General features: G+C 42.4%; 1 protein-coding gene across 4 annotated transcripts in view; it reads left to right on the forward strand.

The window, feature by feature from the left end:
• Positions 1-16,613, forward strand: part of LOC143038520 (uncharacterized) — a 143,629-nt gene that overhangs the window by 69,495 nt on the left and 57,521 nt on the right. For all 4 annotated transcript variants that reach the window (XM_076207808.1, XM_076207806.1, XM_076207807.1 and 1 more), the window contains one exon: positions 12,221-12,393. In XM_076207808.1, coding sequence (XP_076063923.1) covers positions 12,221-12,393 — 173 coding nt within the window. The remainder of the gene's footprint in view (positions 1-12,220; positions 12,394-16,613) is intronic.

Consider the following 16,613-nt stretch of genomic DNA (forward strand, 5'->3'; position numbering starts at 1 on the left):
GTGGATACCAGGGGGTCTGGCATGCAGCAGTGTGTTAATGGAGCGTTGAGTGATATGATTATGAATATGTTTCCGGAGGCTGGTATTTGGTGGTTGTGGAGGAAGAGAAGAGAGTATATGTGTGTGATAAAGGTCTTTGGGTGTTGTTTTAATGTTTCTTGGTGTGTGTGGGTGTTCTGCTATGTAGTGTAGCAGGTGTGATGTGTTTGTGGTGGCTGTGGCAAGTGTTTGTGCGCCTCTCATGTCGAGGTGGTCCTTGACTTTGAGGACTTTTGTTTCATGGTGTAAATGGTCTGTAGGTGTTGTATTTGTATATACATACATACATATACCAAGGCTTTTTCCCCCTTACAAGGGAGGTAGCCAAAAAGGAAAAGGCATAAAATCATTCCCACCCATTCCATCCCTGAATACACTCCACACCCCTCCACCCTCACTCTTATCTTAGCACCTCCTGGATGACGGGTCATCCCTGCACCTTGTCCACTGCCCTGGGTCAGAAGCAGTGTCACAAGACACAGCACATCCACAGCAAGGCCGCTTCATTAAATCGGCGACCCCCCTCTCCATCCCCCCAATGCATAAAAGGAGAAGACGGGGAGAAATCCCTTCGGGCTGCATCAAATTTTGCTCACACATACTACCCTGCCCATTCCACCTCATACATCACAACATCATCCATATACAACCATTCTCCATTCACTCCTGTCTTCTGTCCTCTCCTGTCCTTTCTCAACAGACATTCCCCTCTTCCCCAAAGCCCCCTTCACCCCATCCATCCACCTCATCATAGGACGTCCCCTCATGTTCACTCCCTCCACATCTGCCTTCCATACCTCTTTTACTAGTCTTTCTTCACTCATTCTTTCCATGTGTCCAAACCATCCTAATACTCTTTCTTCAACCCTATCTCCCAACTCCCTTTCCACCCCCATTCTTCTCCTCACTTCCTCATTTCTCACTCTATCTAGCCTAGTAACCCCCATCATACTTCTCAGACACCTCATTTCAAACACATTCAAACTCCTTCTCTCTTCCTCTCTTATGTTCCATGTTTCTGCTCCATACAGTGCTGTATGCACAATCACTCCATACAGTCTCCTCTTATCATCCATTCCCAAATGTGTATTCCTCATTACATTCTTCAATCCACCGAGGCATTTACTCGCTTCTCTCAATCTACATTCTACCTCCACCTTCACTCCACCTTTTCCTGCCATATCTGCACCCAAGTATCTAAAACTATCCACTTCCTCCAGTTGCTCTCCCTTAATGCTCACATCCAGTCTACTGCCACTTTCACCCCTTGTACATCTCATCACCTTACTTTTACCCACATTTATCTTTAGCTTTCTTCTATCACATACTCTCCCAAACTCTGTCACCAACTTCCTCAATCCCTCCTCCGATCCTGCCACAAGCACAGTGTCGTCAGCAAACAATAGCTGGCTCGCCTCCCACTTTTCTCCATTTTCTTTAACCATCTCCAATCCCTGACCCACTACCCTTGCACTTACCTGTCACACTACCCCATCCATGTATAAGTTGAACAGCCAGGGCGACAACGCATCCTTGACGAAGTCCCACCTTTACCTCAAACCACTCACTCTCCATTTCTAATCCTGACATAAGCTCTACTACTCTCATAAAAACTCTTGACAGCTCCTAGAAGTTTTCCTCCTATCCCATATATCTGCATAACCTCCCACAGTGCCTTTCTGTCTACCCTATCATAAGCCTTTTCCAGATCCATAAAAGCCCAAAAAACATCCTTCCCCTTTCCTATAGCTTTCTCACATATTGTATTTCACATTGTTGTATTTGTGCAGCTTGTAATTGTTTTTAGGGCTTTGTTTTGTATTTGTTTTTTGGCTACCTCCCTTGTAAAGGAATGAAAGCCTTTGGTATATGTATGTATGTATTAGTATGTTTTTGAAGTCTATACCTCTCTGTTCTGAATCCATGGAATAATTCATCTTCATATTTAGGACTATCAATATTGCAAATTTTTTTCCTAACCACTCCCAAAGGCATTTCATATTTACTCATGTCTAGTCTTCTTTTGGTTGTCTCAGTGTATGTCAGTTTATCACCTATCACCATTTTTATCCATTTATCTTCTTCTTCTTCGCTTGATCACTTTGCTACATCACGGGTCTACCAGTCGCTATCGCCCCCCTTCGGTTTGTTTACAACTAGGTATTGCGCCAATTTTTCATCGATGAATCGCTATACTTAGTGTTAGCTCATGGAGCGTTCTCAAGCACATCCAATTCATTCGACTACCATTTGAGTTAAACATGCAACTTTGTATACACAAACAAGGTTTGGTCTGATGGCTATTGATCTTCTATTGAACAGCTTATTTCAGTTGGGAATCCTCATGAATCATGACAAATTTATCACAAACTAGAATGGAACACTTAATTTCAATGTGATATATGCAACTTTGTATACAAAAATGAAGTTAGGTTTAATAGGCCTATTGCTCCCCTATTGAACACCTTATTTTAGCTTGAAATCTTCACCAATCTTGAAAAATTCATTATAAATCCTGTATTGACATTATAAAAAATAATTGTCGGTGTTAATTCAGACAAAAAATTGGACTTGATATATGGGTTGGTGGGGAAAAAGAATACTGCCATCAAGTATTTCCACTTGGATCATAAGAGGCAAGAAGAAAGGGACGGGGATTGGGACTAGGCATCCTTCTCCTTGTAGCCCCACAGGGGACATTCCTAAATGAAAAAGTAAAGGCATAAGAGGGTCTAGGAGTTTTCGGACCAGCACCCTAAGGTTTGGGTCTTTTAATGTGCGTGGATGTGGTACAGATGAGAGTAAAAGGGAAGAGATAGGTAGTATGTTTGTGAGAAGAAAGATGGATGTGTTGGCTTTGAGTGAAACTAAGTTGAAAGGGAAGGGTGAGTGTAAGTGGGAGGTTATCAGGAGTGAAGAGAGGGCGAGGGAGGGAAGGGGTGGCTATACTAGTAAGTGAAGAGATAGGTAAACGGGTAGTGGAGTGGAAGGAGGTTTCCTCAAGGATAATGTGGATGAAGGTGAAACTGGGAAAGGAGATGTGGGTCTTTGTAAGTGCATATGGGCCTGGCAGTGAGAAGAGTGTAGAAGAAAGGGAGGCTTTTTGGATAGATTTAAATGAGTGCATAGAGGATTTAGGGAGAAATGTCAATGTAATAGTACTGGGAGACCTTAATGCTAGGGTAGGAAATGATCCAATTAATGGAGTGGTTAGGAAATGTGGAGTTCCAGGAAAGAATCGTAGTGGAGAGTTGATGGTGGAAATGTGTCTAGAGAGTTGATGATAGCAAATACAGTGTTTCGGAAGAAAGTCAAGCATAAGTACACATGGGAGAGGGTGGTGGAGGGAAGGGTGGTAGATAGAGCGCTAATGGATTATGTAGTGGTAAATAGGATTATGATAGGAAGAGTTAAGGATGTACATGTGCTAAGGGGAGAGGGTGGGGGAATATTAGATCATTTTTTGGTGGAAGGTAAGTTGAGAGTGGAGGATAGATGGAGAAAGAGGAAAGGGACAAAAGGTAGGGAGGTGCTTAGAGTGAACTCTTTAAATGAAAAGGAAAAGGAGAAGGAGTACAAGAAGAAGCTGAAGGAGGAGTGGGAGGGAGTGAAGGATAGAGTAGAGCTAGGAGTGGAGGAGGAATGGGGATGGTTCAAGGAGGGAGTCACAAAGTGTGCAAAGATGGTGTGTGGAACAAGAAGGACAGGAGGAAATAGAAGGAAGGGTAGTGAATGGTGGGATGAGGAAATAAAGAAGGTTGTAGAAGAGAAGAAGTGGGCTTTCATAGATTGGTTACAAAATAGGACGAGGGAGTTGTATGAGAGATACAAAGAAAAGAAAAGAGAAGTTATGAGAGATACAAAGAAAAGAAAAGAGAAGTTATGAGAGATACAAAGAAAAGAAAAGAGAAGTTATGAGAGATACAAAGAAAAGAAAAGAGAAGTAAAGCAAAAGGTAAAGGAGGCAAAGAGGAGAGCAGATGTGAAATGGGGTAAGAGTATGACAGAAAATTTTGAAAGTAATAAAAAGATGTTTTGGAAAAAAATTAAGAGAGGAAGAGGAGGTGAATCAAGTAGAGAAGAAAAGGTAAAAGGTGCAGATGGAGAGATGATAATGGAAGAGAAGGCAGTAAGGGGAAGATGGGCAGAATATTTTAGGGAGTTGCTAAATGTGAAGGAGGATAGGGAGGGAAAGATAGCTGCAGTGGGAAATGTTAAGAAAATGAGAGTGATGAGTGAGGAAAATGGAGGAGAAATAAGGAAGGATGAAGTGAAGGCAGTTGTTAAGATGAAAGCAGGTAAGGCACCTGGTCTGGATGGATGCCATGCAGAATATCTAAGAAAAAAAAGGAGGTACAGTGATAGTGGACTGGCTGGTGAGGTTTTTTAATATTTGCTGGAGAGAGGGTAGAGTGCCGGAGGACTGGAGGAGTGCCTGAATAGTTCCATTTTACAAGGGAAAAGGGGAGAAGTGTGAATGTAGTAGTTTCAGAGGGATTAGCTTGTTAAGTGTAGTTGGGAAGGTTTATAGGAGGATCTTGATTGAGAGGATTAGGAGAGGAACAGAGGGAGTCATTGGTGAGGAACAGTGTGGATTTAGGATAGATAGAGGTTGTGTAGATCAGATTTTTGTGGTAAGACAGATATGTGAAAAAGCTATAGGAAAGGGTAAGGATATTTTTTGGGCTTTTATGGATCTGGAAAAGGCTTACGACAGGGTGACAGAAAGGCACTGTGGGAGGTTTTGCAGATATACGGGATAGGAGAAAGCTTCTGGGAGCTGTCAAGAGTGTTTATGAGAGTAGTAGAGCTTGTGTCAGGATTAGAAATGGAGAGAGTGAGTGGTTCGAGGTAAAGGTGGGACTTCGTCAAGGATGCATTATGTTGCCCTGGCTGTTCAACTTATACATGGATGGGGTAGTGAGAGAGGTAAGTGCAAGGGTAGTGGGTCAGGGATTGGAGATGGTTAAAGAAAATGGAGAAAAGTGGGAGGTGAGCCAGCTGTTGTTTGCTGATAACACTGCACTTGTGGCAGGATCGGAGGAGGGATTGAGTAAGTTGGTGACAGTTTGGGAGAGTGTGTGATAGAAGAAAGCTGAAGATAAATGTGGGTAAAAGTAAGGTGATGAGATGTACAAGGGGTGAAAGTGGCAGTAGACTGGAAGTGAGCATTAAGGGAGAGTGACTGGAGGAAGTGAATAGTTTTAGATACTTGGGTGCAAATGTGGCAGGAAAAGGTGGAGGTAGAATGTAGATTGAGAGAAGCGAGTAAATGCCTTGGTGGATTAAAAATTGTAATGAGGAATAGACATTTGGGAATGGATGCGAAGAGGAGACTGTATGAAGAAGTGATTGTGCCAACAGCACTGTATGGGGCAGAAACGTGGAACATAAGAGAAGAAGAGAGAAGGAGTTTGAATGTGTTTGAGATGAGGTGTCTGATAAGTATGATGGGGGCCACTAGTCTAGATAGAGTGAGAAATGTGTAGTTGAGACGGATAACAGGGGTGTAAAGGAACCTGGGAGATAGGGTTGATGAAAGAGTATTAGGATGGTTTGGACACATGGAAAGAATGAGTGAAGAAAGACAAGTAAAAGAGGTATGGAGGGCAGATGTGGTGAGAGTGAACATGAAGGGATGTCCTAGGATGAGGTGGATGGATGGGGTGAAGGGGCTTTGGGGAAGAGGGGAATGTCTGTTGAGAAAGGACGGGAGAGGACGGCAGACAGGGGTGAATGGAGAATGGTTGTATATGGATGATGTCGTGATGCATGAGGTGGAATGGGCGGGGGGATGGGGGGTGAGGTAGTATGTGTGAGCAAAATTTGACGCAGCCCGATGGGATTTCTCCCTGTCTTCTCCTTTTATGCATTGGGGGACGGAGGGGGGGGGGGGGGTTGCTGATTTAATGAAGCAGCCTTGCTGTGGATGTGCTGTGTCTTGCGACACTGCTTCTGACCCAGGGCAGTGGACAAGGTGCAGGGATGACCCGTCATCCAGGAGGTGCTAAGATATGAGTGAGGGTGGAAGGGTGTGGAGTGTATTCAGGGATGGAATGGGTGGGAATGATTGTATGCCTTTTCCTTTTTGGCTACCTCCCTTGTAATGGGGAAAAAGCCTTGGTATATTTATGTATGTATTTGGGTTGGTTAAAACAGCCAAAAATACCACTCAGCATCTATTGAAAACATAGAAATACACATAGACAAGGTATTTGAAAAAGTTCTTAAACACACTATATCTATGTATGTATCAAAGGCTTGTTCCTCCTTATAAGGGGGGTAGCAAAGTCTAAAGGCACCTACCTATTCCACTCCCATCCACCACCCTTTCCTCCCTCTCAAAGTCTTAAAGGAGAGAGGCTGAAGGAAGTGGGTAGTTTTAGGTACTTGGTCGCATGTTGCAGGAAGGGGAAGCGTGGAGGTGAAGGTAAGTTGTAGATTGAGAGAAGCAAGTAAATGCCTTGGGGAATGAAAATGTGTCATGAGAAATAGGTATCTGGGGAATGGATGCAAAGTGGAGATGGCAGATAGGGTTGATGAAAGAGTATTGGGATGGTTTGGATACATGGAAAGAATGAGTGATGAAAGTGGATGGAATGAACTTGTGAGGACAACCGAGGGTGAGATAGATGGATGGGGGTGAAAGGGGCTTGAGTAAGAGCAGAATGTCTGTTAAGGAAGGGAGAAGGCAGGAGATAGGTGTCAGTAGAGAATGGCTGTGTACAGATGATATAGGGATGCAAGGGAGGGAGTGGGTGGAGGAGTAGGGAATGGTCATGTGTGAATGATATTTTAATGCAGCCCAAATGGATTCCTCCCTGTCTTCTCTCTTTTCCTCATAAGGGGACAGAGAGGGGGTTTCACTGATGTGAAGTGGCATTGGTTTGGATGTACTGTGTCTTGCTGCATTGCTTTTCACCCAGGGCAGTGGGTAGGAGACAAGGATGACCCTTAGGCAGACTACACACGGAGCGTCTTTGTGACATGCGTCTTTTATGATGACCGTCGAAAAAGACGCTCATTTTTAGATAACTATACTTGCAAACGTTGTCCTACACATGCAGCGTCAAAATGATGGTCGTCATTATGGCGCCTGAGCGTTGCGTGTCATCCTGCTAATTTCAATAACTATACTTGCAAACGTTGTCCTACACACGCAGCGTTAAAATGATGGTCGTCATTATGGCGCCTGAGCGTTGCGCGTCAAATCAGCAGGATGATGCACAACGCTAGGCGCCATAATGACGACCGTCATTTTAACGCTGCGTGTGTAGGACAATGTTTGCGAGTATAGTTATCTAAAAACGAGCGTCTTTTTCGACGGTCGTCATAAATGGCGCCTGAGCCTTGCGCGTCAAATTAGCAGGATGACGCGCAACACTAGGCGCCATAATGACGACCGTCATTTTAACGCTGCATTTGTAGGACAGTGTTTGCGAGTATAGTTATCTAAATACGAGCGTCTTTTTCGACGGTCGTCATAAATGACGCACGTCACAAAGACGCTCCGTGTGTAGGCTCTCTGAAATTAGCAGGATGACGCGCAATGCTCAGGCGCCATAATGATGACCGTCATTTTAACGCTGCGTGTGTAGGACAACGTTTGAGAGTATAGTTATCTAAAAATGAACGTCTTTTTCGACGGTCGTCATAAATGACACACATCACAAAGACGCTCCGTGTGTAGGCTGCCTTCATCTATAAGGAGCTCAAACACACACTATCAAAAAAGATCAGAGAGACAGATATAAGATAATAGGCAGAGTAAGAGAAGGACCCCATGAGTGTTCCTTCTTTCTGGAATAATGAATATACAGAAGATGTAGAAATGGCTGAAATTATGAATAAACATTTTAAATCTGTATTTACAATTGAAAGTTCACAAAACTGGGAGGAAATACAGATACCCCCAATGAAAGAAATAACTGACACAAAAGGAAATTAGAGACCAAATATAAAACCTTGATGTTAGAAAATCACACAGTCCGGATGGAATTGTAAACTGGATATTAAAAGAATGCATAGCTGAGCTGATGGACAAAATATACAAGATAATTGATTACTCACTCAAAGAAGGAAAGGTACCACAGGACTGAGAAAAAGCAAATATTGTACCAATATATAAAGGAGGGGACAAAGAAAATCCAATTAACTATAGACCGGTCTCCCATACAAGCACATTAGCAAAAATATGTGAGAAAGCTATCAAAAGTAGATGGGTTAAATATCTGGAAGAAAAAATATACTAAATCCAACACAGTTTGGATTTAGACAAGGAAGATCATGTGCAACAAACTTGATTTGCTTCTACTCAAGACTAATAGAAATAATACAAGAAAGGGATGGATGGGCAGGTTGTGCTTTTCTAGATCTACAAAAAGCATTTGATAAAGTACCACAAAAAAAGCTATTATTTCCAGAATTATGAAAGGAATGGAAGCCCTAGATAGTGATGATATATTAAAGTGGGATAAGAGAAAAACAAGAGGACATGGAAAGAAACTCAAAAAGGAAAGTTATAAAAGAGATGTGAAAAAAAAAAAATAGCTTATCACACAGAGTGGTGGATATCTGCAATAAATTAGATAAGGCAGCACTGTTTACAAACACTATTCAAGAATTTAAGAAAAAACTTGATGCTAAAAGATACAAAGACAGGTCACTACAAGCATAACTCCCCATATGATACAACTAGGTAAAATACACAAAATCAAAAGGATTAAAATTGGTGATGGGTACTTGCATGTGGTGTCCTGTAAGATGAATAGTGAAGTTGCCCATTTTCAAATCCCATCAATCCACTCACCTCCATTGGGAGGTATTGTCCAGGATGTAACACTTCACCCCATACCATACAACACATTATGGAAGACTGCATTATACACAATCATGCACGCAAACAATACAACTACACTCTATAAAGAATTTGTGGGAAAACCCAGTTTCGGCTGTGGCATTCCTTGGGGAGCAGGACTGCTTGGACAGACAGTCTAGGGAACAACAACAACAACAACAACTGGCAGCTGTTCTCTTCTCACTTTCAGTTAGTGACATAGAAATAGTCCCACACTAATATCACAAACAACAAAAGTTTCTTTCTGGAGAGCTATTTGGAGGTACCAAGGACTGTTGTTAGCCAATGTAGCTGTGGGTTTTCCACATGATGAAATTTAAGGGAACAGTCATCATTAGTACTTGGATGACAATATATGGATGATAGTTTGTACTGTGAACTGCTTAAATGAGAAAGAAAAGGAGGAGTACAAGAAGAAGCTGAGAGAGGAGTGGGAGGGAGTGAAGGATAAAGTAGAACTAGGAGTGGAGGAGGAATGGGGATGGTTCAAGGAGGGAGTTATAGGTGTGCAAAGATGGTGTGTGGAATAAGGAGGATGGGAGGAAATAGGAGGAAGGATAGTGAGTGGTGGGATGAAGAAGCAAAGAAGGGTGTAGAAGAGAAGAAGCAGGCTTTCATAGATTAGTTACAAATTAGGACAAGGGAAACATAGGTACAAAGTAAAAAGAAGTAATGCATAAGATAAAGGAGGCAAAGAGGAGAGCAGATGTGAAATGGGATAAGAGTATGACAGAAAATTTTGAAAGTAAAAAATATTTTGGAAAGAAATTGAAAGATGAAGAGGAGGCGAATCAAGTACATACATACATATACCAAGGCTTTTTCCCCATTTCAAGGGAGGTAGCCAAAAAGGAAAAGGCATAAAATCATTCCCACCCATTCCATTCCTAAATACACTCCACTCCCCTCCACCCTCCCTCTTATCTTAGCACCTCCTGGATGATGGGTCATCCCTGCACCTTGTCCACTGCCCTGGGTCAGAGGCAGTGTTGCAAGTCACAGCAAAGCCACTTCATTAAATCAGTGACCCTTCCCCCCCCCTCTCCGTCCCCCCTTGCATAAAAGGAGAAGACGGGGAGAAATCCCATCGGGCTGCGTCAAATTTTGCTCACACATACTACCTGACCCCCCCCCCCATCCCCCCACCCATTCCACCTCATGTATCACAACATCATCCATATAAGCAAAGGTGCAGATGGAGAGATGATAATGGAAGAAAAGGCAGTAAGAGGAAGATCGGTAGACTATTTTAGGGAGTTGGTAAATGTGAAGGAGGATAGGGAGGGAAAGGTAGTTGCAGTGAGAAACGCTAAGAAAATGACCATGATGAGTGAGGAAAATGGAGAAATAAGGAAAGATAAAATGAAGGCAGTTGTTAAGAGGATGAAAGCCAGTAAGGCACCTGGGTTGGATGGATGCCATGCAGAATGGTCTGAAAAAAGGAGGTACAGTGATGGTGGACTGACTGGTGAGGTTATTTAATGTTTGTTTAAGAGAGTATAGAGTGCCAGAGGACTGGAGGAGTGGCTTCATAGTTCCACTTTACAAGGGAAAAAGGGACAAGTGTGAGTGTAGTAGTTTCAGAGGGATTAGCTTGTTAAGTGTAGTTGGGAAGGTTTATGGGAGGATCTTGATTGAGAGGATTAGGAGAGGAACAGAGGGAGTAATTGGTGAGGAACAGTGTGGGTTTAGGATAGGAGTTACGTAGACCAGATTTTTGTGGTAAGTCATATGTGAGAAAGCTGTAGGAAAAGGTAAGGATGTATTTTGGGCTTTTATGGATCTGGAAAAGGCTTAGACAGGGTAGACAGGAAGGCACTGTGGGAGGTATTGCAGATATATGGGATAGGAGGAAAGCTGTTAAGAGCAGTCAAGAGTTTTTAAGAGAGTAGTAGAGCTTTTGTTAGGATTAGAAATGGAGAGAGTGAGTTGTTTAAGGTAAAGGTGGAACTTTGTCAGGGATGTGTTATGTTGCCCTTGCTGTTCAATTTATACATGGATGGGGTAGTGTGAGAGGTAAGTGCAAGGGTAGTGGGTCAGGGATTGGAGATGGTTAAAGAAAATGGAGAAAAGTGGGAAATAAGCCAGTTGTTGTTTACTGATGACACTGCGCATGTGGCAGGATCAGAGGATGGATTGAGGAAATTAGTGACAAAGTTTGGGAAGGTGTTTGAAAGAAGAAAATTGAAGATAAATGTGGGTAAAACTAAGATGAGATGTTCAAGGGGAGAAAGTGGCAGCAGACTAGAAGTGAGTATTAAGGGAGAGAGACTGGAGGAAGTGGATAGTTTTAGATACTTGTGTGTGAGTGTGGCAGGGAAGTGAGGAGTGAGGTGGAGGTAGAATGTAGATTGAGAGAAGCGAGTAAATGCCTTGGTGGATTAAAAAGTGTAATGAGGAATAGACATTTGGGAATGGATGCTAAGAGGAGACTGTATGAAGTAGTGATTGTGCCAAAAGCACTGTACGGGGTAGAAACATGGAGCATAAGGGAGGAACAGAGGAGTTTGAATGTTTGAGATGAGGTGCCTGAGAAATATGATAGGGGTTACTAGGCTAGATAGAGGGAGAAATGAGGAGGTGAGGAGGAGAACGGGGGTGGAAAGGGAGTTAGGAGATAGGGTGGATGAAAGAGTATTGGGATGGTTTGGACACATGGAAAAAATGAGTGAAGAAAGACAAGTAAAACAGGTGTGGAAGGCGTGAACATGAGGGGGCGGCCTAGAATGAGATGGATGGATGTGGTAAAAGAGGGAGTGGGAAAGAGGGGAATGTCTGTTGAGGAAGGACAAGAGAGGACAGAAGATAGGGGTGAATGGAGAATGGTTGTGTATGGATGATGCTTGAGGTTGGAGTGGGTGGGGGATGGGGGCTAAGGAAGTATGTATGAGAAATAAATTGACACAGCCCAAAGGGATTTCCCCCCCTCTCCTTTTCTGCAGAATGGGACGGAGAGGGGGGTTGCCAATTTAATGAAGCAGCATTGCTGTGGATGTGCTGTGTTTTGAGACACTGCTTCTGACCCAGGGCAGTGGACAAGATGCAGGGATGACCTGTCATCCAGGAGGTGCCAAGATAAGAGGGAGGGTAGAGGGGAGTGGATTATGTTGGGGATGGAATGGTTGGGAGTGGTTTTTATTCCTTTGTTTTTTGGCTACCTCCCGTGTAAGGGGGGAGAAAGCCCTTGCTATATGTATGTATGTAGTTTGTACTGTACTTATGGGTGTGAGTACAAAAAGGTATGAAATTATTATATTTATTTTTTTATTATTATTATTATTATTATTATTATTATATATATATATATATATTTTTTTTTTCCAGGGACCAGTCACCTATGAGAACATTGACACTGGCTGCTATACTTTTCGACTGAACCCATTGGCTTTTGCTACCTTTCCCATCTATCATGGCTTTTTCTGGTTCAAATCTGCTATCAACGTAACAGACATGAATGACTGGAATACAACATTTTACCTTAAGCCAAATCATAAATTGTAAGTAAAACTCCATATATATATATATATAGATATATACTTGTATATGTACTTATACATATATTTACATACATCTAAGTACCGGAGGGCTCCTTTTTTAAGTGGGATAGTTGAGTCAAAGCATACACTTACCCAACACCCATCCCACACTCATTCAGACTTGTTTGTCATCCATCCCATGTAAGCACCTTGTGGTGGTCTATACATACATATACCAAGGGATATTTCCCCCTTACAAGGGAGGTAGCCAAAGTCAAAGGAATAAATCCACTCCCATCCATTTCATCCCCACATACTCCTCTCCCATTCACCACCCCTCTCTCCTTCCCTCTTTTCTTGGGTCATCCCTGCATCTCACCCACCACCCTGGGTCAGAAGCAATGTAGCAAAAGACACAGCAATTCTGCTCCATTTAATCGGTGACCTCCCCTCTCCATCCCCTCGTGCAGAAAAAGAAAAGACAGGGAGAAATCTCTTTGGGCTGTGTCAGAATATCATTCACACATACTCCAACCCCCATTCCCTACTCCTATGCATCACATCATCCATACACAACCATTCTCCATTCACCCATATCTTCTGTCTTCTCCCTTCCTTCCTCAACAGACATTCCCCTCTTTCCCAATGCCCGTTTTACCTCATCCATCCATCTCATTCTTGGTTGCCCCCTTATGTTCACTCCCTCCTCCTTTGCCTTCCACATCTCTTTTATTAATCTTTCTTCACTCATTCTTTCCATGTGTCCAAACCATCCCAATGCTCTTTCATCAACCCTGTCTCTCAATTGCCTTTTCACCCCGCTCTTATCACCTCATTTCTCACTCTATCCAGCGTAGTAACCCCTACCATATTTCTCAGGTATTTCATTTCAAATATATTTAAACTCTTCCTCTCTTATGGTCCATGTTTCTGCCTCATACAGTGCTGTTGGCACAATCACCCATTCATACAATTTTCTCTTACCATTCATTCCCAAATGTCTATTTCTCATCACACTTTTTAATCCCCCAAGGGATTTAATTGCTTCTCTCAATCTACATTTTACCTCTACTCCCTTTCCTGCCACATTTGCCCCAAGCATCTAAAGTTATCCACTTCCTCCAATCTCTCTTCCTTAATGCTCACTTCCAATATTCTGCCGTCCTTACCCTGTGTACATCGCATTACCTTTTTTTTTACTCACATGTATCTTCAACTTCCTTCTTTTGCACAGCTTCCCAAACTCTGTTGCTAACTTCCTTGCTTCCTCCTCAGATCCTATTACAAGCACAGTGTCATCAACAAACAACAACTGGCTTATCTCCCATTTTTCTCTATTTTCTTTAACCATATTCAATCCTTGGACCATTACCATTGCATTTACCTCTTGCACCACCCCATCCATGTATGAATTGAACAACCAGAGCGACATAACACATCCCTGATGAAGTCCCACCTGTAACTCAAATCACTCTCTCCATTTCTGATTCTAACACAAGCTCTACCACTCTTGTAAAACTCATGCCTGCTCTTAACAGCTTTCCTCCTATCCCATATATCTGCAATACCTTCCAGAGTGCCTTCCTGTCTACCCTGTCATAAGCCTTTTCCAAACCCATAAAGTCCCAAAAAACATCCATATCTTTTCCTGTAGCTTTCTCACATATCTACCTTACCACAAAAATCTGATCTATGCAACCCTTACCTGCCCTAAACCCACACTGTTCCTCATCAATTACTCCCTCTATTCATCTCTTAATCCTCTCAAAACCCTCCCATAAACCTTCCAAACTACACTCAACAATCTGATCCCTTTGAAACAACTACACTTACACTTGTCTTCTTTTCCCTTGTAAAGCGGAACTATACAGGCACTCCTCCAGTCCTCCAGCACTCTACCCTCTTTTAGACAAACATTGAACAACCTCACTAGCCAGTCTACCATCACTGTACCTCCCATTTTTTATACACTCTGTATGACACCCATCTAACCCAGGTGCCTTACCTACTCTCATCATTTTAATGACAGCTTTCTCCTTATCTTACCATATTTCTCCTCCATTTTCCTCATTACTGTCATTTTCTTAGCACTTCCCACTGCAATTATTTTTCCCTCCCAATCCTCCGTCACATTTAGCATCTACCTAAAATACTCTGCCCATTTTCCTCCTATTGCCATCTCTTGCATAATGTTCTCTCCATTTGCACCTTTTACCTTTTCTTCTCTACTTGATTTGCCTCTCCTTCCTTTCTTAATCTTCTTGCAAAACCTCTTTTTATTACTTTCAAATTTTTCTGTCATACTCTTACCCCATTTTACATCTGCTCTCCTTTTTACCTCCCTTATTTTATGCTTTATTTGTCTTTTCTTCATACCTTTTGTATGATTCTCTCATCCTATTTTGCAACCAATCTGTGAATGCTCATTTCTTCTCTTCTACAACCTTCTTTGGTTCCTTATTGCACCACTCACTCCCCTTCCTTGTATTTCCTCCAGTCCTCCTTGTTCTACACACCATCTTTGGACACCTTGTGACTCCCTCTTTGAACCATCCCCATTCCTCCTCCACTCCTAGTTCTATTCTATCCTTCACTCCCTCCCACTCCTCTCTCAGCCTCTTCTTGTACTCCTCCTTTTCTTTCTCATTTAAGCAGTTTACTCTAAGCACCTCGTAACCTTCTGTCCTTTTCCACTTTTTCCATGTATCCTCCACTCTCAATTTACCATCCATCACAAAATTATCCGATATTCCCCCACTCTCCCCCTTAAGAACATGTACATCCAAAACTCTTCCTATTCTTCTGGTTACCACTATATAGTCCATTAAAGCCCTGTCTACCACCTTTCCATCCACCACACTTTCCCATGTGTACTTATGCTTGACTTTCTTCCTAAACACTGTATTTGATATTATCAAATCTCTAGACACATCACCACCATCAACTCTCCACTATGATTTTTTTTCCAGCACTCCGCACTTACCAACCACTCCACCTGTTGTTTAGTCACCTACCTTAGCATTGAGATCTCTCAATACCACTACATTGACATTTCTCCCTAAACCCTCTATACACTCATTTAAATCTATCCAAAAAGCCTCCCTTTCCTTTACACTCTTCTCACTACCAGACCCATATGTACTTTCCACTTTCACCTTCTTCCACATTAACCTCCTTCCACTCCACATGTTTACCTATTTTTTCACTTAGTAGTATACCCACCACTCATCTCCCCTCTTCACTCCTGACACCCTCCCATGTACACTCCCAAACTCAAATTCACCCCTCCCTTTCAACTTATTTTCACTCGGTGCCAACACCTCAATCTTTCTTTTCACAAACATATTGTCTGTCTCTTCTCTTTTACTTCCATCTGTACCACATCCACACACATTAAAAGACCCAAACCATGGGGTTCTGGTTGGAAAACTCCTCCCAGTCCCTCTTATACCTTGTCCTATCCCTGTCCCATTTTTGTCCCCTTTTACAACTCAAGTGGGAACAGTTGGTGGCATTCTCTCTCCCCTACCACAGGGTTTGGCAAAAAAGGAAATGAATATTCAAAGAAGTGGTACAGGATAGTATTAAGAGTGAGGGGACAGCATAATGGATGGAGAGTCACAGTATAATAGATTAGCATAATTTCTCTATGAATAGAGATTTCCTCTATTACAGACAAAATTATGTGTGACTTTGGTTCAGGGCACCCCATATAGACCCTAAAGTATCAGCTGCATGCTACTGAGCAGATATGAACCCCACTGTAACATGCAGCCAATACCCCAGATGGGGTATATATGCTGACCAAGGAAAAGGTAGATTGATGGGATGGATGAAGCTATAAAGGGTTGTGGTCAGGATGTAAAACAAAAAAGTGTGGTTGACAGTATGAGTTGAAGAAAAATTAATGACCTGTTCCACAAGGAAGGGTATTCCAAGGTTGAACTAGTAACTTCTTGGGAAGTAATGTGGTGCAATTATCTTGTGATTTGCCCCAAACTGAAAAAATTAATCAAGTATTAGTGAGAATAAAACCTGTAAAGTGCATCTTCATGAGTGAAAGTGTTGATGGTCTTGACTCCTGCATATACATCCATATTTTTTATTACAAAATTTCTGTTTTAGTTAATTATTCCTATCCACATCAAAAGGTGTCTTGCTGCATTGCTTCTGACCTAGGGCAGTTGGTGGGATGCAGGGATGACCCATCATCCAGGAGGAGCCAAGTAAAGAGGGAGGGA

This window comes from Oratosquilla oratoria, chromosome 24 (assembly GCF_046742065.1).
Source record: "Oratosquilla oratoria isolate Oo_2021 chromosome 24, ASM4674206v1, whole genome shotgun sequence".
NCBI lineage: Eukaryota > Metazoa > Arthropoda > Malacostraca > Stomatopoda > Squillidae > Oratosquilla > Oratosquilla oratoria.